The sequence below is a fragment of the Populus nigra genome, chromosome 7 (assembly GCF_951802175.1).
Source record: "Populus nigra chromosome 7, ddPopNigr1.1, whole genome shotgun sequence".
Classification (NCBI taxonomy): Eukaryota; Viridiplantae; Streptophyta; class Magnoliopsida; order Malpighiales; family Salicaceae; genus Populus; species Populus nigra.
Window position 1 is genome coordinate 5362885 of NC_084858.1, and position 26635 is coordinate 5389519.

Genomic DNA, 26635 nt, shown 5'->3' on the forward strand with positions numbered 1-26635 from the left:
TTTAATATTTACAGTATCTTTTTATTTTAATAATAAAAATATGATTTTATCCTTATTTTATTTTATTTTACATATACTAAGTTTAGAGTAACAATGGAGTAAAATTAAAGTAAGTTTGTTTTTATTTTTAAATTTGTCAGAACATGTTTCTGGACGTTTATAATATATTCAACAAATATGCATTATTAAAAGCAAAAAAACGTTTCAGTTTTCAAAAGAGACGATAGCCCAAAAACAAGAGTCCTATAAATGACTTCACCATTCATCTCTTGAACAAAAGAATTGTGCTAAATGGGCCTTGGAGCTTTGAACCCACTTTATTGAACAGGTAAAATTCGTGTTGAATCAGCCCATCTGCCTATAATTATTAAAAAAAATATGTAAGTATTATTTTATATTTAATTTTTATCTAACAAAAAATAATAAAATTCAAACACATAATTATTTAATCATTAAAATTTTAATATTATATTAAAAAATTATTTCAACATAATAATTTAAGTTATTAAAAAATATTTTAAGATATAATTTATATAATTCTTTAACAATAATTCTGTTGAATTTGTATGAAAATTATCCGTAAAAGGGATTTGGTAAAATTTTACCCATCATTATTCTTAAATATAAGAAATCATATTGCATCAATCATTACTCTTAAATAATTTTAAAAATCATAACTTTCATATTCGTCTTTATCTGATATCTTCAGTTTTAAAAACAATTTGATGTCTTAATCTGTGGCGAGCACAGCACGCTATATTTTTAAGGGGATGGTGACTAGTTGAGTTGAAGTATTCCTACGAACGTGGTAGCAGGTAGCACCTGCCAAAGAAAAAACTCCTTAAAATCTACGAAACCTCCTTTGTTGGAGGGAGAATGGAATAAAGAATCCCCATTAAACACTATTCGTCTCAGTAAATAAAAAAAAATGACCGAGCTAATTGAGATTCAAGTGATTAACGTGTTAAAGAAATCACAAGTGGCCGGCACCCTGTGGTCAAGTCATCAAAGTAGAAGTTACTTTCCTCGAGAGAAAAAATGGACGACAGATTCCTTTTAATCTCTCAACAAGAAGAAACTTCAGTGACAACTTCTTCTTTATGCCAGGCAAAACATTTCACATAGAGAGAGATGAAGGGAATCAAGTACCTCGAGCATTTCAGAGGTGAGCATCAATTGAAGCTGATCGAGAAGGTTGACAAAGCTAATCTAGCTGTATGCAAAGCTTGCAAGGAACACTGTCGTGATCCGTATTATTTTAGTTGCAGCGTATGCGATTTGAACCTCCATGATTTATGTGCAAAGTTGCCATCATGGTTCTCAAATCCTTTTCATCCCCACACGCTTTCAATCTTTCAGACTCATATGATAGGCGAGCCGGAACAGTTTCAGTGCCACGCCTGTTTTAGGAACATAGATGGCTTCACCTATGGCTACAAATGCAATGAGTGCCTCATCTATCTAGATGTTGAATGTGCTTTACTAAGACCTGTCATAAAAGAAGATGAAGATCATGTTCTAATCCATTTTTCCCATCTTCATCCATTAGTCCTAGTTGCTACTGAACTGAAGGATGTTAATGATGACCCCCCACGCTGCTACTTGTGTTGGGAATTTATAATTAGCTCGGTCCTGTTCTACAAGTGTGAACCCTGCAGATTCTATCTTCACAAATCATGTGCTGAATTGAAGTTGCCAAAACGTTTGGATCACTTCTATCACCGTTGCTCTCTCGCTCTATGCACCGAAAGAAATCCTTATATTTGCAATGCTTGTTTGAGGAATCGCGGTGGCTTCCACTACCTCTGCGACAATTGCAACTTCAGGCTTGATGTCGACTGCGCTTTACTGCCTGAAAAAATGAAATCCGAAGGTCCAGATCAGCTCTACCACCACCCTATGCACGGGCATCCCCTAACACTTGTTGATGTAACTGACGATGAAGCAATTCACTGCGTCGCTTGCCAGAAAAGCTGTTGTGACAAGGCCCATGTCTGTCGTTGGGCCGGGGTATGCAAGTTTTTCCTCCACCAACAATGCTTCCTTCTTCCTGAGAAGGTATTCCAACCGCAATATCCAGGCCTCCAGTTAAAGTTGACTCCAGAATGTTTTCCTAAAGCAAGATGCATTTCCTGTTATAATTTATGCAATGGCTTATTCTACCGCACTCCGTCCAAATTACCGAAGAAAGTGAGAAAAAAACTGGGTGGCTTACCATTACCATTCAACGTGCACGTTAAATGTCCGGTGGAGGTGTCCACTATAACATATCAAGCTCACCCTCACAATCTTACATTTATCGAGAACGTCATAGGCAATGATGTTGACAACAGCAATGAATTCAAAGGTATAAAGTGCAAGGCCTGCGGCAAGGATTGCATATCATCATCACCTCTGTTTCGTTGTGCCCGATGCAATTACAATCTTCATGCTGAATGTGGTCCCTTACCGTGTATCATTCCTTTCAAAAGTGAATTACATACACATCCACTCAGGCTTATCTATTCTCCGGTGGACGGCGAAGACAAAAATGACGTGGATGTGTTTTACTGCGATGAGTGCGAAAACGAAAGAGATCCAAGGCTGCCAGTTTATTGTTGCTCTGAGGGCTGCCCCTACATTGCTGAGATTAAATGCGTAATATCCGAGGTACGTTTTCTACCATATTTTCTATATCTGACATTTTACTTCAATTTTTGTAGACAATTATCTAATTCTTGAAGTGATTATATGAAAAAAAAAATGTCATTCCGTCCGAGTGATGGAGTGAGGGGATTGAAACATGATCCGTGCCTTCACACTCATAATTAAAACAAGAACTAGGCTTCGTGTTTCTCCTTTACTCTACTTGTTTTGCTGTCAGGTAAAACGTTCATTATTGGGATATAATGGAGAAGTGGAGTTGAAGTCCTTGATCACTAAGATGGCTGGGAAGGTGATTGGCAAATATTATCTTCCTCCTCAGGAAACTGGAAGGGGCAGTGGAACAAAGAATGAAGATTGCAATGAAATTATTAGTCGTTTCAGAATTGAGGACACAGACTTGTATCGAAGCATTTCTATGGCTGCAAGACACTGGGCTCAGAATGATACCACCAAGAGCATGGGATCACAAGCTTCTCTGTTTCCAAATGAGGCTCTTACTCTTATGAACTTATTATATGGAGGCAAAGATATATTTAAAGAAGATAGGCCGATTTTCAAGGTCGAAGATCATTTTTTGAAGTCAGACTTTGCATACATAAGGGAGGCACTCGGTGATGTTATCCTTGCAAAACCCACTTTGCAAAATTCACCGGTAGTGGACTATTTCAGATTTATGTTATGCTGGACAATAAACAGCATGCGCACCACAAGAGTTGTTGATATTTCCCAAGAACTACTGTCGAAGTGGTGGAAGATCTTGAAAATGGTGCATTTTGCAGGTTTCAACATACAGTTCGCCTTAGACCGTCTGGACAGGATTGTGTTTGCTTACTATGGTCTTCAAGCTAAAGCAGAAAAGGAGAACCTGCAGAAAATAGATGGAGAGATCTCAGAGCTTGATCAAGATGTTAAAAAATTAGAAGCATTATTGGTGGATAAAAGAGCAAGATTACAAGAACTCCAGAAGAGACGCGGGCATGTGGCGTCCAAAGAAATCGTGGGTTCTAGCTTCATAGACAAGTGCTTAGGGGAGGCATCTGAACTGAAGTGGAGGTTAGCTGGTGAAGGTCTTTTTGAAAAATAGGAGTTCAACCTGGCGTTTATTTTATTATTTTGCACTTTCTTCGTGATATGGATTGTGATTGTCCTGTTTAGTTTTTGAGTGTATCTGTATTAAGATATTGATTGGTTTTTAAAGTATTTTTTTACTTGAAAATATATTGAAATAATATTTTTTTAAAAAAAAATTTATTTTTAATATGAACATATCAAAATAATCTAAAAATATAGAAACTTTTTTGGAAATGCACAGCCAGCCGCATTCCCAAACATGCTCAGTATTGTTATGATGGCACGCACTTCGTTGTGAGCTAGATTATTATTTTTAATTTTAAAAAACAATGTTGAAGCATTGTCAACATGTTTTAAAACATAAAAAATTAAATTGAAAAAAAATATGATGCTCAATTCTCAACAAGTAAACATTAAAAGATTAAATTTTTAAAAAAATCAATTTAAAAAAAAATAAAAAAAAAAGAAATTAAAAGAATGATGACTAAATATGACACAAAAATAAAATGATGTAAAAAGCCTGAGCCAATTTGAATTCACAACTTAGGTTGTGAGGTCGATTTATTCTCATAGAAAGCAAATAAAAAAAAAATAAAGAAGCTCTATCCTTAATAAATTCAATATTGAACGATAAAATCATGAAAGGAAATCAATGTAAAAAAATATCAATGTTAACTCGGGCTAACATTTAATACTCGTGACCTGAATCATAAGATTAGGATCACTACATAAAAAAAATCATGAAATCCAATCATCAACCAATTCAATATTGAAGGACATGATAAAAAAAAATCAATATCAAAAAAGGACCTAAAGTAAAAAAAATAATTATAAAAATAATGATCAAATCCTACATAAAAATGAAATGAACTAAAATGACGAGGGATTAAATTGAAAAAAAAATCAATTAAAAAAATGATATATATATAAAAAGATATAATAATAATAAAAAAATAAGGACTATAATTAATATAAAAACCAAATGGTAAGGGATGAAATTGAAAAATAAAAACCAATAAAAAATCCAAAACAAATAAAACCATTTTAAAAAACAAAGACTACAATTGAAAGAAAAAATAAATGGAAAGACAAATTTGAATTTTGGTTGAACCGGTGTGAATCCTGAGAAGAGGAAAGAGAGAGAAAAAGGAAGGAGATAAAGATTTCATTGCCAGAAGACATTGCATTTAGTAGTCATCTTTTCTTTTTATTAATATATTTTTTTAATTTTTTTATAAGAATGATTTGCCTCTCATTTAAATTGATTACAATGAAAAAAAAATCATAATGAAAATACAAAAATACCACCTGATGTCAAAAAATTTTAAGAAAATAAAGTCATTTTATTATAAAAGTAAAAAGATTGAAAAGTCCCTAGACCTTAGCTCTAAAAAGATTATCTTTAAGGGTATTTAAGCATTGCATTGTACATATAAAATAATATAAGACTTATTTGCCCTTAATTAATATGGTAATGCGAAATATTTTCCATGAAAAAAATTATCTTACCCCTATAAATAGCCCATTATTTTGTGTGAGAATAGTAAAATCAAGATTACACGGTAGAAAATAGTACAGTACTGAATAAAACCATCATCTATTTTAGTGTTTCTAACTATTATAATTATAATTATAATTTTTTAGAACCTTGTTCTATATGTTTACAATATATTCAAAACATATGCATTCTGAAAAGCAAAAAGACTAGCAAAAAAACCTACTTTAATGAATACATAGGTGATGGGTTTAGGCTTTAATAGTCTTGAACCCTAGGTAACACTTTTGAGCTTAGGTTTATGTTTGAGTGTATCTTATTTGTCAGATTCAGGTGTATCCTTTGCCTAGCAAATAAAAAACTCATTAACTCACATATAAACAAAAGAAAAATAATCTCCTCCACAACATCTCCTTCATTTTATCATCTTTATTTACTGCACTTGCAATATATTACACAACTTCTAACGCAACATTCTTATTGTATGTGCCCACTTAAACGTTAAAGTGTTTTTTTTATTTTAGTTTAACGTGGGTATCCGGGTCAGTTTGCGTGTACTTTGACTAATCTCACGAGCTCTGAAATTAATGACCATGTAAGTCTCTATTGGCTATCATATAAGCAACCACAAGGCTCGAACTTGAAACCACAAAAAAAATAAATCTTTTAATTCTAAATTTTTATTATTGAGCTACCAATTAGATGATGGTTAACTCTATCCATGACGCTTCTATTGAATAATTTCTGAACAGAACTTCAAATTTCTTGCGAAATCATGTTTGTAGCTTGCGGGTAGGCTGGGGCTTCATATTAGGGCTGAAACTAGCATCTAACCATTGCAGGCTTAACAGTAATGGGCTCTTGTTACAAACCTTCTACTTTTGCAGGTCTTGCAGACTAAAGTAACAGTTTGTTTTTTACTCCATATTCTTAGTTAGATCAATTATCAATCAGTTCCACAGTCATTAACAATTCTCATGTGCTTGAAGCATTGTCATTCGTGTGAAAGAATTCTGGTCCCAGAATTCTTGATTTGCATAAGACGTGCACGATTTGTAGATTTGCATAAGGCGGGCATGATCCCCTCTGAAGTCTTGATATCGCTTCAGGATTTCTGTACAGTCTAGTAGTTTTTTTTCTCTTTAATTCCAATCAGGATATTCTGAATCAATTATTCTCATGAATCAAGACCAATTCCTTTCCTTGCCAAGTTCAGGCAGGCCAAATCACACCACATACCCCCAATAAACGAAGAGCTGCTCGGAATATTTATCGGCAAACCGACCATATAAATCATTGAACTACCAGTCCAAGTAACAAACTATATAATGAATACAAGCAAGTCAGGTGAGTCTGAGACAGGTGTTGCTGGCGTATCGATACATGGTAGCATGTAGTTGATTGGTTCTTTTCGAAGCTTAGCATCTTCCACACGCAGCTCACACGTACGTATCCATGATTCTTTATCTGGTGGCCACTTGCAAGCAGCAGAACACCACATCACGTGAGAGGAGGGATGGCCACAGAAGTTTCATTATCAATTTCAATTGAGATTCATAGCTTGAAATGCAATGACACTGTAAGATTCCTGCCTGTTTACCTAGGTTGCATGAACACCATTGAATCTGTGTTTCAGATAAGGTTATTATAGGAATAGATAAGGCTTCAATTTTGGCAAAAATATTCACCAAGTTAGTGCAGAAGTCTATTTTTTCCCCTGACTTTTTGGGTATTGAAAGGTTATCTCTTTGAAACTAGTAGCTGCCTTGTAGGATTCCTTGACATCTCAGGCAAGGATCTGTCTGAATCAGGACAAAATGGGGTCAATAATTTATTAGAGGTGACTGCTTCGGACTGTAATGGGGATCGATGAAATTATAGTTTTTAGCCGTTCTTTCAATAGAGTGGGGTATGCTATAAAATTCACATATGCATAACACTTGGGTACGAGTAGCTTATCTAAGATAGAATTGGGTAAAAAAACTAGCTCTAATCACTTAAAAAAAAAAAAAATTTAATGAACGCCTATAATTCTTATCGGTTTGGATCTCGAAACCCTTCTTTAGACATAAAGAAAAAAAAGTATTAAATATTAAATTCTATTTAAAAAACTCGTTTGTTTTTCGGCAAAAACACTATTTTTAAAATAATTATTTTTTTAATATTTTATATATTAATATTAAAAATAAAAAAATATTATTTTGATTTATTTTTAAACTAATAAAATGCAAAAGAGACTAAATATCCATATGATTTTATGTATAAAACGTACATGAACAGTTTCAATCAACTTTTTTTTTCTTCAGCAAAAGTATTAAATATTGAATTCTATTTAAAAAGCTTGTTTGTTTTTGCAGTAAATATACTGTTTTTAAAAGAATTATTTTTTAATATTCTTTAATTGTTTTAATATATTAATATTAAAAATAAAAAATATTTAATTTATTTTTAAGCTAATAAAATGCAAAAAAAAAACACTAAAAATCGATGTGGTTTCACGTGTAAAACGTACATGGACAGTGTCAATCACCTTCTTTTTTTTCAACAGCAAAAGTAATAATGGTTGCTGAAAGTGGAATTCTTTACGGCGAAAAGAAAAAAATCTCAATGGCTCGAACAAAAAGTATTGTGCTTTTTGACAAAAAGAAGGCAGACATGATAGTTGGATAGTTGTTCTAACTTCAAAAAATTAATCTGATCGATTAATGAGCTTATTATTTATGTTAGAAAATCCAAAAAAAAAAAAAACTATATAATTCTCTTAAAACCTGACTTTTAGAGATGAAAACTAGTTTAAAATCAAAATCAAAATGTTTTTGGTAACAAAGCATTAGTATATGGAACCAAAGCCAGTTCTCCTGTCATTATGTAGATGATTACAAACAACCTCTAAGCCGCCAATGCCTAGAGCTTGATGCATCATGTTTAAGGACAAAACTCACTGTGCTGGTACGGGTAAAAAGTAGACTGTTCATACACAGTTGATGCATCCACCAGTAATTTGCTTTCTCTTGATTAATCGTATTAATTTCCCCGAGTCAAGGAGCGCATCAACTACAGGAAACTATGATGAGTTTTGGGAGGTGCTACTCTCACTCCCCAGTATATAATAATCAATGTATTTGCATGCCATTAACTAACTCTCCTTAATCAAGAGATAATGCATATTTTTCAAGTTTAAGAAGATGGTGTTGTGGGTTGATTTCAGGCATCAACTGAGTTCGCCAAGATTAGTGGGTCACTGAACGAGTGGGGCTCCTTAACTGATGGATCTTATGAGGGTTCCACTCGCAATCAACTTGACCATATTGGCAACTTATAGATTTATTTATGATTTTCTCTATCAATAATGTCTTCTTCAGATGGTGGATCATTGTGTGATTTTAATATTTAATATTTTGGAGAAAGACAGCCGATGCATGGTGAACTAATAACCTTAATAACCTGTACATTTTTTGTTCTGTTCTGCTGCTTGTTGCCCCCTTATCCATTATGCTGTTATTGTCAACTTGTGATAGCCTCAAGGCTCTTGAAATGTGAATGTATGCTCTGCAATTGTTAGGATCTTGTTCTCTAGTCAAATTGGTATCCATTGTAAGATAAACACGACAGTTAGGCAATTTTGAAGAGATTGTAGAAAAATCACTACAAAACATTTACCTCAATTGTACAGGAATTGTATTTGGATTTCTTACATTAATATATTAAGATTTCGAAAAATACAAGGCCGATGGTATTTCAAATTATAAGCAGAAGGTAACAAAAGAATCAGACATCCACATTAAATTACACTAAAAAAGTGCCCATTTCTACTACGTACAAACTAGCTCTGTCTTTTCCCCTGTTTTATCTCCTCTGTTTTCAATCAAAAGCATTGATTACAGAACGATACGAGCAGAGTTTCAGGGTTCAACACCCATTTTCATGCTAACTTAATAACTTCCATTACATGCGCTATGGAAATATGAAAAGGCAAAAAAAAGAACTACCAACACTGGTCAGTCTCCCAGTTCCTACTAGTATAACCAGAAGCAGCTGCCATTGTTGCCGACCTCATAGAAGAAGACCCGAAAGGCCTACTGTTTCTAAAAAGATCTCTATCATAACTTGCGCGTTTATCTGGGTCTGATAGTGTTGAATATGCTGCATGGATTTTAATGAACTCAGTGGCTGACATTTCTTTCTGATTCATGGACACAACATCAGGATGGCAAGTTCTTGCTAGTCTTCTATAAGCAGCCTTTATTTCATGGCCACTAGCACTCATTGGAAGCCCTAGCACTTCGTAGAATGAGGAGGTTGTAGCCATTGAGTCAACGCTCCCTTGTGATTTTTTGGCCGGTGAAGCAGTAGTAAAAGATGCTCTAGGTTTAAGTGGATAGGACTCGCCACTAAAAGGGCTTGAGCAAGGTGTCTTTGTGGTGGTGATTTGGAGAAATGAAGTGGTAGGAGTTGCAAGCATGAAAGTATTGGATAGAGGAGTTCTGGGATGGATAAAAGGGCAGGGGATGTGATTGTTTATATAGAGATGCTGTGAGAATTTATCCAGGGTTAGTGGTTTTTTCAGTTATTATTTGCATTTGCTTGTGTTGAAATGCTTATCCATAGAATACTGTACTGAGCTGACTCAGCTACCTGTTGATATGGATAGGCCTTCCCTTCTTCATTGGTCCCCCTTCCTCCTCTTAGTTCAGGGCTGGCACCTCAAAAAATGCACTCCATCAATGCAGGAAAGTGTTATTTAGTGGGGATTAAATATGCTACAAGACAAGAGATGGACTGTAAAATTACATTAGAGTCTGGGTGATAAAAAAATTGATTAAATTGAGAAAATTAAAAAAATTTAACCAAGAAAAAAAATTAAATTAAACAATTAGAAAACTTGGTTTAATTTTGATTTTAAATATTTAAAACTTATTAAACCGGACCGAACTCAACGATTTAACTATCATTTTTTTTTAAAAAAAATCTATAAATATTCTAATACTAACATAAACCAACAGGGCCCCCGCAGTCCTCCTTTCCTCTCTGCCTCTCATCTCTCTAGGTTCATTCATGCATCTTATCTTTTTCATCGTACTTTTTTCTTTCTCTCGACAACAAATTCTTGAACTTCGTCATTCACTTCAATCAAACTACATCCAGGCTCTTCGTCTATCTGCTTCTCTTTCAAAAAGAACCTTTGCTTAATTACTTCTTCAAAATGAGTATGGGCTGCATAAATGTTTGATAAAAGTTCAAAACTTGAGCTCTCATTTGGATCCAACTCATTCACGCGCTTCGTTGCTCGTTTTGTCATCTCAATGTTTTCGTACTCCTAGCAATAGAAGAGTAAAGACCCCCATATAATGGCATCTAGGTTTACTGGCATGCTTTTTATTAGCTTTTCTGCCTCTTCAAGGAGTCTTGCTCTACCTAGCACAACAACCATGCAGATCTGTTTTCCTTCTAGTCTTGATTGATCTCTAGCTTCTATTTTTCTTGATACTTTGTGGGGGTGTTTGCCTTTTCCATTATGTTGTAATTTGCAACTCTAATTTTGTTTGTAATTTAAATAGAATTCAATCATGTCTTGGTTATGCAAACTGGAACAGATTCCTGAACACCAGAAATCAATTTTGCTTCTTGGTTTTATTGGTTTTTTAACAATAAAAATCAAACTAAATCAAAACTAGTTAGTTTTAGCCGGTTTTAATTTTAAATTTTAAAAAATAATAATTTTAATTTAGATAATTTTTTCATATAAAATTCAAGCAGAATAAAAAATAATCACCTCTATCTTGTATACTGGAAAGTGAGGTACCTCTACCAATAAAAATTTTAGGAGGCAGAATTGCCGCTAATCTCACGTAGGACTCGAAACCAGGCACTGAACGAGAGGAATGGAAATCTTTGCCACTAATGGAGTTGATAAAACAAGGCCAAAGCTAGCAAGTCAGAGTTCACCTCCTTATAGTTTGTGAAATTGAATGTAATAGTATTTGGCTAGGATGAGACATGATCTTATCCATTATAGTAAGAGTTCACCTCCAGGTAAAAGTTACTGTCTTATCCATTACTAACCAGATAAAGAAAGACAGGGACATGATCTTTTTTCATTACACTTGTGCAATCCCTTTAAAGAGGACCATGGAAAAATGAAAACGTAAGGCAGAACACAACATCTTAAAGGATAAGACATTTCTTTTTTTCCTTTTTCCTTTTTTCTTGTCGGGAACTGGAATGGGACATTGTTGTTGATTGAAATTGAGAAGCTGAAAAATTTAATCGCCAATAGATAATGAATACTAGCAATAAACAGAGCAGGATTTGCTTTTGAATGCTGGTTTTGGCTCATTAATTGTCGCTTTTAGCCGTACTTTATGGAGCCATAGATTAGCTGTTATGAAAATCAAGAAACTTTGGATAAACGAAGATGGTAACTTGATGCTGTACTTGTATGCTTTAGTTGGTGCTGTGTCCTTTACTGTTTTCTTTTCGGAAGACAAGCAATTGATAAACAGGAATGGTGAATAGAGGGTTGGGTCTGCGAAATATCTACCAAAATATCCTGTGATCTCATCGTTCCATTGCCACACTTTTCTCTTGGTTTAGGCCACAACATGGCTACCTAGCTGGTGGTCTGTAGTTGTAGACCGGCAGTCTTGTAGTGTTGGACATTGCCTTCAGATTATAGCATCTGAAATTCTCCAGTTTTTTTTTTTTAAAAAAAAAAACTGAGGCGCTTACCAAAAAGAAATATTGAAAAAAATAGTATAGTTTAAAGAAAAACACGATTCTTAATTGTATTTTTTATATATAAATTGTGATCTCGAATCATATTTTTTATATATAAAATGTGATTTAAAATCATGGTTACAATACATATATAAACGAAACTCTATTCTCTATAGTCGCCATTCTTGCATAAAGAAAAACCTTAAGAATAAAAAAACCTAGAACAAAATCACCTTAAATCACCCAAAACAACCTTTAATTCTCCACAAAAACATTAGAATCATCTTCCCTTTATCTAGACTTTTTAAACTTGACCTAATAGTCAACCCGGTCCGAAGCCCGAGTTTCATATTTTGACCGGGTCACTAGGGTCAATTCAGATTTTAAAAAAAAATCAAAACAACATCGTTTTGGTAAAAAAAAAAACAAAAGTCAACAAGTTGCAACTAGATTTTTGACCGAGTCAGCCAAGTCACCCCGAGTTTTGACTTTTCCTATTTTTTCTTAAACCCGGCCCGGTTCCAGCTCCAGATCAGTCAGATCTCAGGTCGACCTGCGAGACCAGATTCAAAACCATGCCTTTATCTCCACAAGTCTTTCTATTGTTTTTTTATTATTATTATTATGTTGTTGTGCAACCATGCTAGAGTATACATACTTCATATGTTTGACAATATACTTTTCACAAATCTTAATGAGACGTATATGTCCTTGTTCTACCTACCATTGCCAAAGAATTTCGAATTCATTTCACTATATAGTTAGGGTACGAGCATATAAAATACAAACCACATGCATGTTAGATTCAAAATACCATGTTAGCTATAACATGATATCTTTTACAAAATCATGCTAATTTGGTAAAAGACCCTAAATCTTTGCCATTCAGAAACATAACCTTCATTAATTGCTAGTAAAACTGATTTAAGTTTTCCTATCACTTTCACTTGACAAGAATCCTTAGATTTCTAGAGCAGCATTAGCTAGTAGCTACTCTTTTCTGGGTGGAGGGTGCGGTCTAACCAAAGGGCCTAAGGCCCATGTAGAAAACTCTTAAGTCCCTAGACCCCAGTTTATGGAAGAAGAGTTAGCCCAGCCCTGCATAGTCTAATAACCCAAACACCATCCCTAAAGACAAGTAATTTAGGTCTTTTCCATTTCTGTTTTTGTTTTTCAAAATTCTGAAAAAAAATATAAAATGGATAATAATGGTATAATAAAATATAAAAATATATAATATTTAGCATGTAAAAATCTTGAAAATATTGTTTTAGAAAAATAGAAAATAAAAACCAAAAAAAGGTAACTGACCATGAATTTTCATTTTGCAGGGCTAATTGCCCAAGATGTACCAGGAGCCCAAAAGCACAAAGCCCAAGCTGAACCAATCCAGTCCATCATAAAAGACACGTCGTCGACGAGAAGAACTATTCCTCACCTTTCTCTGTAAATAGTTCAGGTTTTGCTGCTGCCATTCTCTCTGCTCTCTAGAATTTAAAAAAGAAAGAAAAAAAGAATGCCAAGCAAGAAAAACAAGAGAAAGAGACCCGAACGACCCACCATCCACCCCAAAAACAAATACTCCGATAACCCACCTGATTTTTCTGTCTTAGCTTCTCTCTACCCGTCTCTCAAGCCTTTTGTTTTGTACTCTCGCGATGGTCGACCTCGAATTGACTGGACCGATTTCAACTCGACCCGAGAACTCACCCGGGTCCTGCTTCTCCATGATCATGGCCTCAACTGGTAACGATCATTTCGACTCTTTTAACTATATAAACGATGTTTTGTTTAGTGTAAGCAAGATCCATGTAGTGAAAACTGTGAAAGTTAGAATCTTTAGGTTCTTTTGTTATTAATCAGCTATAAAGATTGAAACGTTTTTGTGAATTTTAATGTTGTTTTTTCATATGTTTTTGGTCTATGAGATTGCTTGGAGCTGGGGGTTAAACTCTCTAGGTGCATTTTTATGTTACTTTGTTGTAAATGAGTAATGAAGACTTAAGTCTTTTTTTGTGTGTGTGTGTGTGAATGTTATGGTTGTTTTTTGAGGTTAGTTTGGTCTACGAGGTTGGTTGTAGTTCGGTTTATGTAGCATTGTTGTTTCTTTTTTTATGTTTATGGGGTTACTTGTATTTGTTGGGTTTTTGTAAATTAAATGTCTTTTGTCAATTGAACATTCTAGGTGGATTCCTGATGGCCAGTTATGCCCTACAGTGCCAAATAGATCGAACTACATTCATTGGATCGAGGATCTTTTGTCATCGGATATCATTCCAAAGAATAACAACAATGGTGATATTGTGAGAGGTTTTGATATAGGCACTGGAGCTAACTGCATTTACCCTCTACTTGGTGCCTCTCTTCTTGGATGGACTTTTGTCGGGTCAGGTAGCTTTTCTTTGGGTCATTTATGGATCGGTGTTGCTCATAATTTGTTTTATAATATGTTGGTGATTCTGGTTGCAGATGTGACCGATGTAGCAGTGGAGTGGGCAGAGAAAAATGTTAAATGTAATCAACATATATCAGAACTAATTGAAATCAGAAAGGTCACAGATTGTCAAGGCGCCATTTCTATTGAAGATTCAAATTGTGGAGAGTCGGTCAATTGTGAAAATAAAATTGATGGAAATGCGACTGTGGTCGAAGAGGCAGAGCTTTTGCCCTCATCTTCTTTTGATCCTCCATTGCATATGAATAAGAAGTATTCTGGACCACCTTTACTTCTTGGTGTAGTCAGAGATGGTGAGAAGTTTGATTTCTGTATGTGTAATCCCCCATTTTTTGAGACCATGGAGGAAGCAGGACTGAATCCCAAAACTTCTTGTGGTGGGACTCCTGAGGAGATGGTTTGCCCTGGTGGAGAGAAGGCTTTTATCACTCGTATAATTGAAGATAGTGTAGTGTTGAAGGAGTCCTTTCGGTAACTTTTCTCGCCTGTCACATTTGCTATTATTGATATCCAACATGTCTGGCCATCTGGGTACTCAGTTCTGGAATATTGATCTTTATGCTTATCTTTTGTTTGAAGGTGGTTTACTTCAATGGTTGGAAGGAAAGTGAACCTCAAATTCCTTACCTCAAAGCTTCGGGAAGTTGGAGTCACTATAGTAAAGACCACTGAATTTGTCCAAGGGCAAACATGTCGGTGGGGGCTTGCTTGGTCTTTTGTGCCTCCTGTCAAGAAAATAATATCTCCTCTGGTGCAGAAGAGTAGCCTATCTTTCACACTTGAGGTATGGATATGTCCCTCTCAATTTAACTCTCTTGTAAATTTGTCCCTAAAATTATTTATTCATTACTCCAACTATACCTGAAGCAACAGGGAGGCATGGATCTTTCTGATGGCATATACTCAGTCAGCCACACTTGTTGTTCTCATCCCCCTTAAAGTCTGAACTTGTCCAGGCATGCATGCACATTGTATGAATTTGCATATAGATGCATGTCCCTTTGCTTATACAGTTTTAGAGTTTGAACACTAGAATCCTTCCTTCTCTTTTGGTGCTATCATTGCTGTGCGATGACAGCACGGACCATTTTCTGAAGAAAAGTGGCAGCATTGGCTACCAGATATACTTGTTTATCCAAGCTTGCAAAAGAAATCAGTGCAGCATGACTTTCAAAACTTTATACTAATACCATGTGATCTGTTAGTTTTGTACTAATGCATCTCAAGTGGATTTTGACTGCCTAGCAGGGTCTTCAACGGCAATTCAGTGCCTTTCATGTATTGCAATCTGTTGAGTCCTTTTTCTGCCTTGGGGGTGCATCCTGCAAATTGAATGCCTCTTCATTTGTTGTTGATGTAAGAACCATGATTCTTGGGTTACTTAGTTCTCTGTCTATGCTGTTTATCATATTTCTGTGTCCTTACATGCAGTACTTTCTCATTTCACTAGATCACTGCCTCAAATGACCATTGCAAAGCAATCCTGAGGGACGAGGCAAAGCATCCCAATGGAGCCGCCACTTGCAACCCTTTGGAGGCATCCCATAGTTCGAGTTATTTGCACCCTCCTTCAAATAACTTATCTTTTTGCATTTCGGTATGCTCACCTCCTTACCTGGCTTGAATAGAACAGACATTAATGAATTTATATATGACTGCCTTGTGTTCCTGCCAGGTGTTTCAGCAAATCCCAGGCACCCTTTTGGTGAAAGCATCATTACAGCATAGAGATGGCCCAGTCCCAGGTTTTAGGCTACCACTCCTTTTGTGTCTTTTTGTCAAATATACTAGGAGTAACCCCACTAATTTGATATTTACGACAGAATTTAGTCTTCAGATCCTACTTTCAAACTTTGTTAAATTGGTGTTACTTTATGTTAAGTTCTTGGGTTGTTTTTGGCACTAGTATTCTAATTGATAATCCAGAAATTGGAGGAAACTTCAAGACATAAGTTTTATAGAGAAAAGGCCACTCTCAACTGAATGTGGTCTGTTTCAGCCATGTATGGTCATTTGGAGATTCAATGAACTCAGTACCACATGTATGGTTTCTTGATAGGTTACCGCCATGAAATTTTTAAGATAAGATGATTAATTGTGAAAGTTGGTACCTGAGGGCTTATGAACTAGATAAATAAGAACTAACATTCACCATTATGCACCCAATCTTTATAGTTGCAATTGCGGTAACCTATTGTGATGAATAGTGAAACATATGAGGTGCGAGTTCATCAAATCTCTGCAGACTCGTGCAAGGTTGAATTACACAAAATTTAGTCAAGACTCGCCTTTTCTCTTGCAAAACTCGTGTCAATGCTTCCTGAAATTATTGGATTATCAATGAGAATACTCCTGCAAAAGATTGTTGTTTTCAAATTTTCATAACTGATATATTAAATTCTCGGGCTTTCTTTTACAGGAGTGTTCTCATTGATAATCCAACAATTGGAGAAAACTTTGAGATGCAAGTTTTGCAGGGAAAAGGCCACTCACAACTAAATTGCATCCGATTCAGCCTTCTACAAGTTTTTAGAGATGGGATGAACTTGAATCTTATATATGGTGTCTTGATAGTTTTCCACCATGAAACAGTGGATTTTAGTTTGTACGTGTCTAGTTCAGAGGTTCATACAGCTGAATTGTATACCGTAGGTTTGACTAGCTCTTTTACTGCGTTGTAATGTGGTGTTGGTATGTACATCATTTTCCTGTGGTGTCTGTATCCCTGAATTTTTTTTACTTTTGTTTTTTAGTCCTGTTGCAAAATTCTCTTCTCACTACTTTGTTATGTGCTAGATCTTCGAGTTTAGTTGTTGGGACGCAGCTGGTTTTTGCTTCTTCTTTTTTACTCTGTACAACTGTGCCTTGGTTTATTCTCTTTATTAGCAATTCCCTTAAGGATATTGGTTTGAGCTTTACAAGTGAAATTGATTCTTATTATTATCCATTGCAACTAGTGAAAAAAAAAAAAAAAAAACGGGGAGAGAGGAAAAGAAAATAAAAACGATAATATCATTGCCATGTGATACATGATGGCTTGTCTTTTTGGCATTCCAATGAGAGGTATGTTATCAATTAGTAGAGGAAAGAAAGGCGTGGGCGCAGGAGAGGAAAAAAAAGTTTTTTTTTTAAAAAATAAAAAATAGCACGGTAAACATAAAGATACAGTGAAATAACATCATTTAAAAGGATTTGACAAAATAAGCAAAGCTTAGTAAATATGTTATTAAAAAGCATGGTTAAATTTCATGTTTTTAAAACGTGATAATTTAAGATGTTATATTTATGAAGCGCGGTATCCATTAAAATTTATACTCTCTAACTTGAAGAACACATAGAAATTCTCTCTCCCTCTCAAAAAATTGACCGATGCCCTTAGTTTCTTAAAAAAACAAACCCATTAAACTTATAATTTTCCTTTAAAACAATAAAAAATCGAGCTTATTCTTAGATATTTTGTGTTAAAAATCCATCGTTATCTTTGTTGTTGCAACAGCCACCCCTACCTTTTTTCTTCTCCTGCAAGCAAGGTACATATCCTACATAGCTATGAATTTGTGTTTTGTTTGGTTTGGTTGAATTGAAATAATTATTTAGATTGAATTTAGGGTTTATGGTAAATTTAAAATTTGTTGAATTAATGTTAAGTTAGTTAAGATTATCATAAATTAGGATTGATTTGATATAATTGAACATGAAAATAAATTGAATAAATTATTTCAATTAATTATGTGTTGCGTTTAATTGATGTTAAGATGTTGAATCAGGGATTTTGTGTGTATTGTTGGGAATTTGATATGAAGTTTGGCAATTAGGGTAGGGGTAATGCAATTTAGTTAAAATTATGTCCAATTAACCAAAATCCAAAATCTAAATTGTTTTTTCTTTTTATAAAATCTCTTATAACATATTTATTTTATATCATTACGATGACATTATTGTTCATGATGTGAACAATAGTATCACATGCAATGACGAGAGCAATTTGTTGTTAAATAATAATTTAAACATGTCGTATGCCTAAATGAAATAAACCATTTGTTATAGACTTGGGTGGAACTAAAATGAAATTGATGTTGAAATAACTTTAAGGTATTAGATTGGTGAACATTAATATTATCCTATACTGTTGTGTGTAATGGTAGTTTTAAGACAATGATTGATTTTTTCATCTAAAGTGGTTTAAATATGATGGTATTGTATATGGTTAGTCGAACAAAATTTATGTGTCTCATCCTAACTTCTGCTAGTCCTTCAAATTCAATTAGTAGAGCTAAAGATATTTTATTCTTGGATGATTTGTTGCAAATGATATATGATATTATATTTGATAATTCATTTGCTGATTAACATAGATTTGACTATTCCGAGTCTAGTGATAATAAAGATAATGATACGTTAGACTCGAATGTGATGGTGAATGTTGATGATAATGATGTTAATGATGATGTTGATGATGAAATCATACCTCTTGTTCTTGAATTTGGAGATGCTTCTGGGTTTAGTTTTGTTGTTTCTAATGATTGGGTACTTATTCATATACGTATGCCAGAAAGGTCTAATTTAGAGGTTAGACAAATATTCAGTAGTAAAAATAAGTTGATTAATGCAGTTAAATGATGACACAGTACATATTCAGTTCAATACCGAATCCAATGGTCGAACTCTACATTTATTCAATTACAATGTGTGCAGGCACATGAATATAAATGATATTTATATGGAGGTATCATAGAAGGTTGAGTTCATTTGAGGTAGCAAAGTTAAAAAAAGCAATACACATTTGTTTCGACCTTTGTCAAAAAAAACTATCATCAGTTTGATGTAATTTTTATTGTTAATGTTATATCAACCATCATGATAAATAAGCTTTCAATGATAGTTGCAAGCATGCATGATGAAATAAAATTGTATTACAAGTATAAAATTTCATATGACAAAGTATAAGTTGCAAAATAGAAGGTGATTAGACATCTTTTTAATTCATATGAGGAGTCTTTTGAAAAATCACCTAGGTTGTTATTGGCAATTAAATGAATTAAGTCCTGGAATAGTTGTTGATTAGATGCACATAGGAAATCTTGATGATAGTATAATGGTTTTTTGAAAAGTTTTTTTAGTCATTTGGATCTTATATTAAAGGTTTCAAACACTATAAACCACCCATCAATATTGATGACACATATTTATCGACGATATGATGAGAAGTTATTGATTGTAGTTGCTTTTGATGCAAATAATGAGTTATTCCCTTTGGCTTTTATAATTATTGATGAAGAAAATTATTTTAATTGGAGATGGTTTTCGCTTTTCATATAAAGATACGTTATTGGTAATAAAACAATTATTTGTATAATATCATATAGACATGCAAACATTAAGAATGGTGTAGAAGAAGTTTGGTGTGGACCTATAGGATACCATCGGTATTGTGCTAGATATTTTGTTAGCAACTTCAATTATAAATTCAAAGACCCAACTATGAAAAAAGAATTGACGAGGATATGTTACGAGCCTTCAAGATGCAAATTTGATTTGTGGTATGAAAGAATGTGTAAGCTGGACCCAACATATAAAGAATGGTTTGAATAATAACCAAAGGAAAAATAGGCTTTATGTTATGATGGTGGTCACTAGTATGATAATATGACAACTAATCTTTTAGAATCTTTTAATCATGTTTGAAAGATTATTATGCAATGTTTATTTCAGCTCTAGTGCAATTAACATTTTACAGGTGTAATAGTTATTAGGTTAAACAGAGACGTGAAGCTAATGATTATATTCAACGTGGTAAAATTTAACCCCCAACAATTCAGATTGAGTTGACAATGAGTAGAGATAGATCAATGGATTATACTGCAATGTTATTTGACTCTGAGCAACATGTATTTTAGGTCAACACCCCTATTAAATTAGGTGTTGTAAAAGAAGTCAAATAGGTAATTAGTTTGAATGATAGAACATATACATGTGGTAAATAACATGCATTTTAATGTCAATGTTCACATGTTCTTGCATATTGTGCCGAGAATCACTTAGACTTCTTCACATAATTTGTTAATGATCATTATGAGATTCAAAGTTATAAATCAATATATGACATGTCATTCTGTCCATTACCAGACGAGCTAGAATGGAGTGATTACAATGAACCTTGAATTGAAGCAGACTCATTTAGATAAAAGTTAGTGTGTAGTCAATGAATTTCCACTCGTTTGCACAATGAGATGGATGTAAGAGAAGGTCATGCACGTTATAGGTGTGACATATACAACGACACAGGTTATAATAGAAAAACATGTTCTAATAAAAAATGGATGTATGACAATATAATTATATGCAAAATATGATATGATATGATATATTGCTATATTTGTTTTAAGCATATTAAACTTATCTAATTTCACATTAATTATAGATATTATTACTTAGATTGTCGCGCACTCAAGATGGCAAATCATCTACCCATGTTGAGCTTTTTTATTTGGATGATGATATTTTTGGGTATAATGACTATTGAGCAAGGAGACCATGACTATGATCATGAAGAGCATCAGTCACAATCCATGCTTATCAGGCTCGCCGACATTTCTAGCTTGCAAGGATCGACATCAATCGAATAACGTATTCACTATTATTGTAAGTATATTTAATTTTAATATATATTTAATTTAATTATCATTTAAAGTATTATATATGTTAAGCGTCCTCATTCAACATCGATCAGAGGACGTGGCGGTTTTACGTGGACTACCTGTTGATGGATGGATAATCACATCTACTGGCGCTCGTGATCGAATTGTGTTATATGAACGATCATTTGGATTGACACCCTCTCCTTCTGAATTGAAAGGGGTAACATACATTTTAAATAGATTGAGAAGATATTTACGACATTACCAAATGATGTTGACGATGATATCTTGCGGAGATGCAAATTAAATTATTATTTGAATGATATTTAATTGTGTTGATTATTTTTTAAGTTTCCGTGAATTATTATGATAATTTTAATGTGTTGTGTAGGTATGTCGGAGCATATACATTGCATTTGTTTGGCAATGTATTATTCACGGGTCTTATAGTAAGATATGTGCCATTAATTTATCTAATGCTTTTGGATGACTTTGATGTCATCTCCACATATAGCTGGAGATCTGCTATCTTAGTATGCTACTACAAACATCTATGTCTGGTATACATGAAGAAGGTCAAACAGTTTAAGGGATGTTTGCTACTTCTTCAGGTATGAATCGAAAAATTTGATTATATGTGTTAACATTCAATATTTATCCTTAACAATAAATAATCAACTCGTTTTTATTTAATAATAGTTATAGTCTTGTGAGCATTTTTATGTTGGTCGGCTATAAATACTGAGATTGTTGTCAATGATCCAGACTATAATGGTTACATTACAGCTTCTACTAGGACGCTGGTATTACAAAGTTATTTTGCAATATTAATGCAAATTTGTATTGTCTAATTATAACTTTTAAAAATACAATTAAAATTACATGTATTTGTAATGTTGGGTGGTATGCTGGTAGAATATTTGAAAATAACCTAACACATGTGTTAGAATTTTATCAAAGTGAGTTAGATAGGCAACAGGCTATCTAAGTATTTTCTAAACTATTTGTTAAATAAAGAAATTAACTTCACCAAATTATTGTTGTTTAATATTTAAGAAACTTATATTCTACGGGTTATGTGGATGCTTTATTTGGATGAAAGACTGGTAGTTACTCTGGTTGTTTACATTAACGGGATGGATATATGGACATCAGTTGTCTAGCAAATATTTTTTAAGATGTTTGAGCTATATTACCTAGATCAAGTAATGCAATAATTTGGATATAAATATCACATTTTAGTCGATATTGATACAAGTGATGTTTTGTAGGCCATAACTCATCGGGGTATTACAACTGGTTAACCTGCCATAAAGCTTATGTATCGCAATGAGATGCACAGAGGAACGTGTTATTTAGAGAGATGTATATTGTGATTAGAGATGAGGAGTATTTGATTTGGTACATGAGTATCACATGTCGGGTCATTATTCCAGATCTCGAGTAGGTTCCTCCAATTAGATACATGTAGTACGAGCAACACGCACAACGGATTTAAAATCACGTAAGTAATCAAGTCTTTTATAATTAATATATGTTATAAACATTGAGTTTTATGTATTGATCTTTTAATTTATCATGATTGTTTTATTAATATTAGGTTGGTTTTTTGCTACGAGAAGGTCAAAAGACCATATCTATGCTTCGTAATATTGACGAAGAAAATAAAAGTAACATGTATGTGTCCTAGTGGTTAATTGTTTGCCACACTGGACTTGATATCTTTGGAGAAAAATTAACTCTTGATGATGCCATGGTAGATGACGAGGCTGCTCAGGCAAGTGCTCTATCTGGATCTAGTTGTGCTATTAATGAGCCCAGATCATCAAGTAGACGATGTAGATAAATAGATGAGTTATGTTTATATATTTTAGGGTTTTAATAATTATAATATTGTATTATTGAAGTATTTCAGATTTATTTTGCAAATAAATTTATTTTTTTCATTTATGAAGCTACTTGTGATTATGATACGTGAGAATTTGTTAAGTTTGATGAGAACTTGTTAATTTTGGTTGTTGTGGTTCTTTACAAATTTTTTAAAGCGGGATAAAATTTTGGGTATAGTTTCTATAAATGTGAAACTTTGTTAAAATTATAAAAAAATTTACTTTGTAAAATTATTAACTAAATTAAAAGTGAGATTTACAAAATAAATAATAAACTTCATAAAAAATATTTTTGTTGTTGGATTTAGATGTTAGGGAGTTTATTGTTAGGAGGGGCATTCGCTTCACTATCAATTCTTTAGCTTAATTGGGCAGACCAATTCGTATAAAAAGCTATGATAGTTATTAATTATTTTGTTCAAATGTATTTAATACGTCAAATATTCGTTCAAATGATATTATTAGTTTACATGCACATGGAAATGCAAGTCAATAGCATGTACCACCTTCTGGACAAGGTTTTTTTTCAAAACAATTAGGGTATTTTCTGATGAATTTTCATAAAATGAAATCAATTTTTTTCTTCTTCTCAGGTTTTAGGCCAACCAGATGTGGATTATTCATGATAAGTTTATCTTTTAAGCAATTTGAGCTTAGATAAGAACATGTGATGATCACAAGTGGAGCAACAAAGCCTGCCCATCTCTTTTCAGCAAATTGAGCTTAGATAAGACCGGCTTGGTATGTGAACCAACATCATCTTATTAAGTTATAATAGCTTGTTTTCCTTCTTCGATTTGAAAATCTTTTATTTTTTTTTTATAATAATAGATATTCAAACCAGCTTATGCGTACATTAACTAATTTCTTGAAATTCTAAAATTAACGATTATATAATTTTTTAATAAAATTTATAATACTAAAACTAAAACTTTTTAAAAATAAATTCAAAATCTAATCAGTAAAGCTAGCGTAGGATTGAATTTTACTTTCATCTTTGTATCAAGTTCTAAGTGCGTGTTTGGAAATATACGTCAATAATATTTTTTTATTTTTTAAAAATTATTTTTAATATTAATACATTAAAATAATTTAAAAATATCAAAAACATGTTAATTTAAAACAAACAAAAAAATTCCAAACTCCCCTACATGTGTAGCTGTGATGGGGCAATATCAAAGGCTGAATTCATCAAATCGCAACAGTAAGGAGGCAGGTTCTAAAAGGTAAAAGAGCAATGCTGGAAAGAACAAAAACAAATGTGTGCCAATCAGAATCTTCCAACACCAACATACAAATCCTTTATACATCACAAACAAATAATTTAGCATACATACAGACAAATGAACAGTCTGCCCCATTAAGGATAATGGAGCAATTCTTCCACCCAGAAACTAATCACATGAGATAATGGCTCATAATAAAAATCTCTAAAATGAGAACAAGAACTCCGGAAGATTAGACAAATTAAGCCTTCCCTTCAACCCTTGCCTGTGTTAATCCAACACATGCTTCAACAAAATCCTCATCAATAAAATCTGTAGAGAAGATCTGCAACTTATCAGCACAGCCCTTTGAGAAGCACTGAGTTATGAACACCCTAGCATATCCATGAATCCGGTTTGTCACAGGTTTAACACACACAATCGGATTATCTGCTTGTGGTGTAACAGTATTTTCCACTCTATAAAAGAATTTCCTTGACGATACTGGTGGTTGCTCACTTAAATGCTTCATGTTACTTTCAAATTTGGTTGATGGTAGATCTGTGTCAATCCAATTATCTTTCAAATATCCGGCGCTCCACAGCGGGCTTCCGTGTTTCGGAGCTGGTGATTTCCTTGGCTTCCATACACAAATTACCCTCTTTGGCAACAATTCTGCAATTGTCTTGCCAAAAACATTATCATCCTGATGGATCAGATATTCTCCAAGTTGTTCTTCCAAGTACTTGTCAAATTCTGGAGGATCATCATGACCAAACTCCGTCCTGATCTCAAGAATTACGATCTCTGACTGAGTTTCTGACAAGAATTTCTTGAGTTCTTGGATAACAACGTCAACACTATATGTTTTCAAGATTCCATGGCAGACGCGACGATCTTCCTGAACCCTAACATCAAGAACTCTGGTGCCTACACAAAGCTGACGGTAGATGGACAAAGACTGGCATTGGGCGAAAGGTCGAGTAATCATTGGGATGCCAATCTTATTGGTAGCAGAATCATGGGTTCCAGGCCATAAAATTTGGTTTATGTGAAGCTTCTCTGGGTTGAGCCCAGCCATCCAATTCTTCCTGTCAGAAGGGCGATAATCAGAACCAGGATACGTTTCTCCAGAGTTCCCTTCAAGATCAACTAGAGCTTTTTTCTCTGTTGAGATTGCTTTACGCTTTTCCAACTGTTTAGAGACCTGAGAACCCATTTTTTCTTATGTCAGGAAGAAGAAGAAGAACGTTGAGTTCTTCCTTTTCCTTGCCTTTTCTGGTTGTAGGTAGGTGGGCAGGCTTTATTGCACAGAAAAAGAGTTGGCTTGTGGGTTTTAATATACAGCATTGTAACGTTAATTGGAAGTAATTACTATACAGTAAATGCTTCTGAGATTATAAAAACAGATTAGAAAGACCATTTCTTTCCCTCCAGAGAATTTTCTTTTTTCCCCGCAATAATCTTGATTATGACAAGGACATGCTTTGTTTCTTTTGGTTTGGTTGGTTGCCTTGCTTGCATTATTGGTGTAGAGTTATAATCCAGATAAGTTTCCTTGGGTTGGTCCACGTGTGTGGCTGTCCAAAATGATTTTGAGGCTTGTTGGTTCTGTGCAGCTTCGCCCACCTGCCTTACGCAAAACAGGTGCCAAATCCACCATGGTAATAAAGGTTTTGCCCTTGATAAACTGCAACATGGCAGCAGAAACTACAGCTCCTTCCACATGGTTATTTACCCTAATGAACTTTTCAAACTGTGGTTCAACCACTTAATCATGTCCATGATTCAAGGTAATTGTCCTCTTCCATGACCTTTATAAAGATGGAGTGGGCCATCTCTTGATTAAAAATCTTGGATAAAGGTCTTCCCCATTAAAAAAAACTCATGGATCAAGGTCTTCTTAATCAATCAATAGCTGTTTTCTTCACTTTTTTTTTCCAGCAACTTCTTCACATTGATGCCAGTAAGTATTGTACCTCATCAATGATGCCCATACCTAAGTATCTTCCCATCCCTATCTTCTCATTGACCAGTTAACACTTGGCTGGACAGAGATCGAGCAACCAGATAGCTACAGCCTACAAGTTACAACAACTGCAAAAAGAAAAGAAACAGTCGACGAAGGAATATAAAGACTAACATGTGTTATGCATGATCAAAAAACTCATAAAACAGATGCCAGCTCCCGAGCGCACATGGTGATACTAGTAAACGAGCTGAAAGGCATCCTTGAGATAACTGGATAGGGTTGATTTCTTCCAATGGTACCATTTCACGTTTAAATTCCAATATATATTAAGAAAAGTTATGTAAATGCATTAACATGCGATCAATTCACTTAGAAGATGATTAGAGAAGGGCGAAATCTCGATACATGAAAACTCACAAAAGATGTCCCGAATATTATATATAAAAAAAAAAGGACTTGAAAGTCTATCTCGAGACTTAAGTGGCCCTCAAGAGATGATGATTAATGTCTCTACTCGAATAGATAAGCAAGAAATTTCCGTGGACCT

The 26635-nt window shown here is 33.9% G+C and overlaps 3 protein-coding genes and 2 long non-coding RNA genes across 8 annotated transcripts; 3 read left to right on the forward strand and 2 right to left on the reverse strand.

Moving 5' to 3' along the window:
* Positions 1-941: 941 nt before the first annotated feature.
* Positions 942-3862, forward strand: LOC133698746 (uncharacterized). The gene is made up of 2 exons (XM_062121781.1): positions 942-2649; positions 2864-3862. The coding sequence occupies exons 1-2, from the start codon at positions 1132-1134 to the stop codon at positions 3728-3730; spliced, it is 2385 nt and encodes a 794-aa protein (XP_061977765.1). The 5' UTR covers positions 942-1131; the 3' UTR covers positions 3731-3862.
* A 5107-nt stretch (positions 3863-8969) lies between these two features.
* Positions 8970-11167, reverse strand: LOC133698756 (uncharacterized). Its single transcript, XR_009843187.1, has 2 exons — positions 10986-11167; positions 8970-9908 (listed from the first exon to the last, which is right to left on the reverse strand). It is a non-coding gene; the product is annotated as an uncharacterized LOC133698756 (long non-coding RNA).
* A 2204-nt stretch (positions 11168-13371) lies between these two features.
* Positions 13372-17207, forward strand: LOC133698376 (uncharacterized). Of its 4 annotated transcripts, XM_062121274.1 has the most exons (8): positions 13372-13675; positions 14115-14320; positions 14399-14855; positions 14964-15168; positions 15633-15740; positions 15835-15981; positions 16060-16129; positions 16804-17207. In XM_062121274.1, the coding sequence occupies exons 1-8, from the start codon at positions 13446-13448 to the stop codon at positions 16881-16883; spliced, it is 1503 nt and encodes a 500-aa protein (XP_061977258.1). In that variant the 5' UTR covers positions 13372-13445; the 3' UTR covers positions 16884-17207. The 4 variants fall into 4 exon arrangements, with proteins under 4 accessions (XP_061977258.1, XP_061977257.1, XP_061977260.1 ...); XM_062121273.1 differs by having other exon boundaries at positions 16060-17207; XM_062121275.1 differs by having other exon boundaries at positions 13442-13675; positions 14147-14320; positions 16060-17207.
* Positions 17208-20771: 3564 nt separating this feature from the next.
* Positions 20772-21372, forward strand: LOC133698659 (uncharacterized). Its single transcript, XR_009843176.1, has 2 exons — positions 20772-21026; positions 21115-21372. It is a non-coding gene; the product is annotated as an uncharacterized LOC133698659 (long non-coding RNA).
* Positions 21373-24189: 2817 nt separating this feature from the next.
* Positions 24190-25580, reverse strand: LOC133699645 (uncharacterized). Its single transcript, XM_062122987.1, has one exon. It carries the CDS (start codon positions 25333-25335, stop codon positions 24379-24381), a length of 957 nt encoding a protein of 318 aa, XP_061978971.1. The 5' UTR covers positions 25336-25580; the 3' UTR covers positions 24190-24378.
* Positions 25581-26635: the final 1055 nt, after the last annotated feature.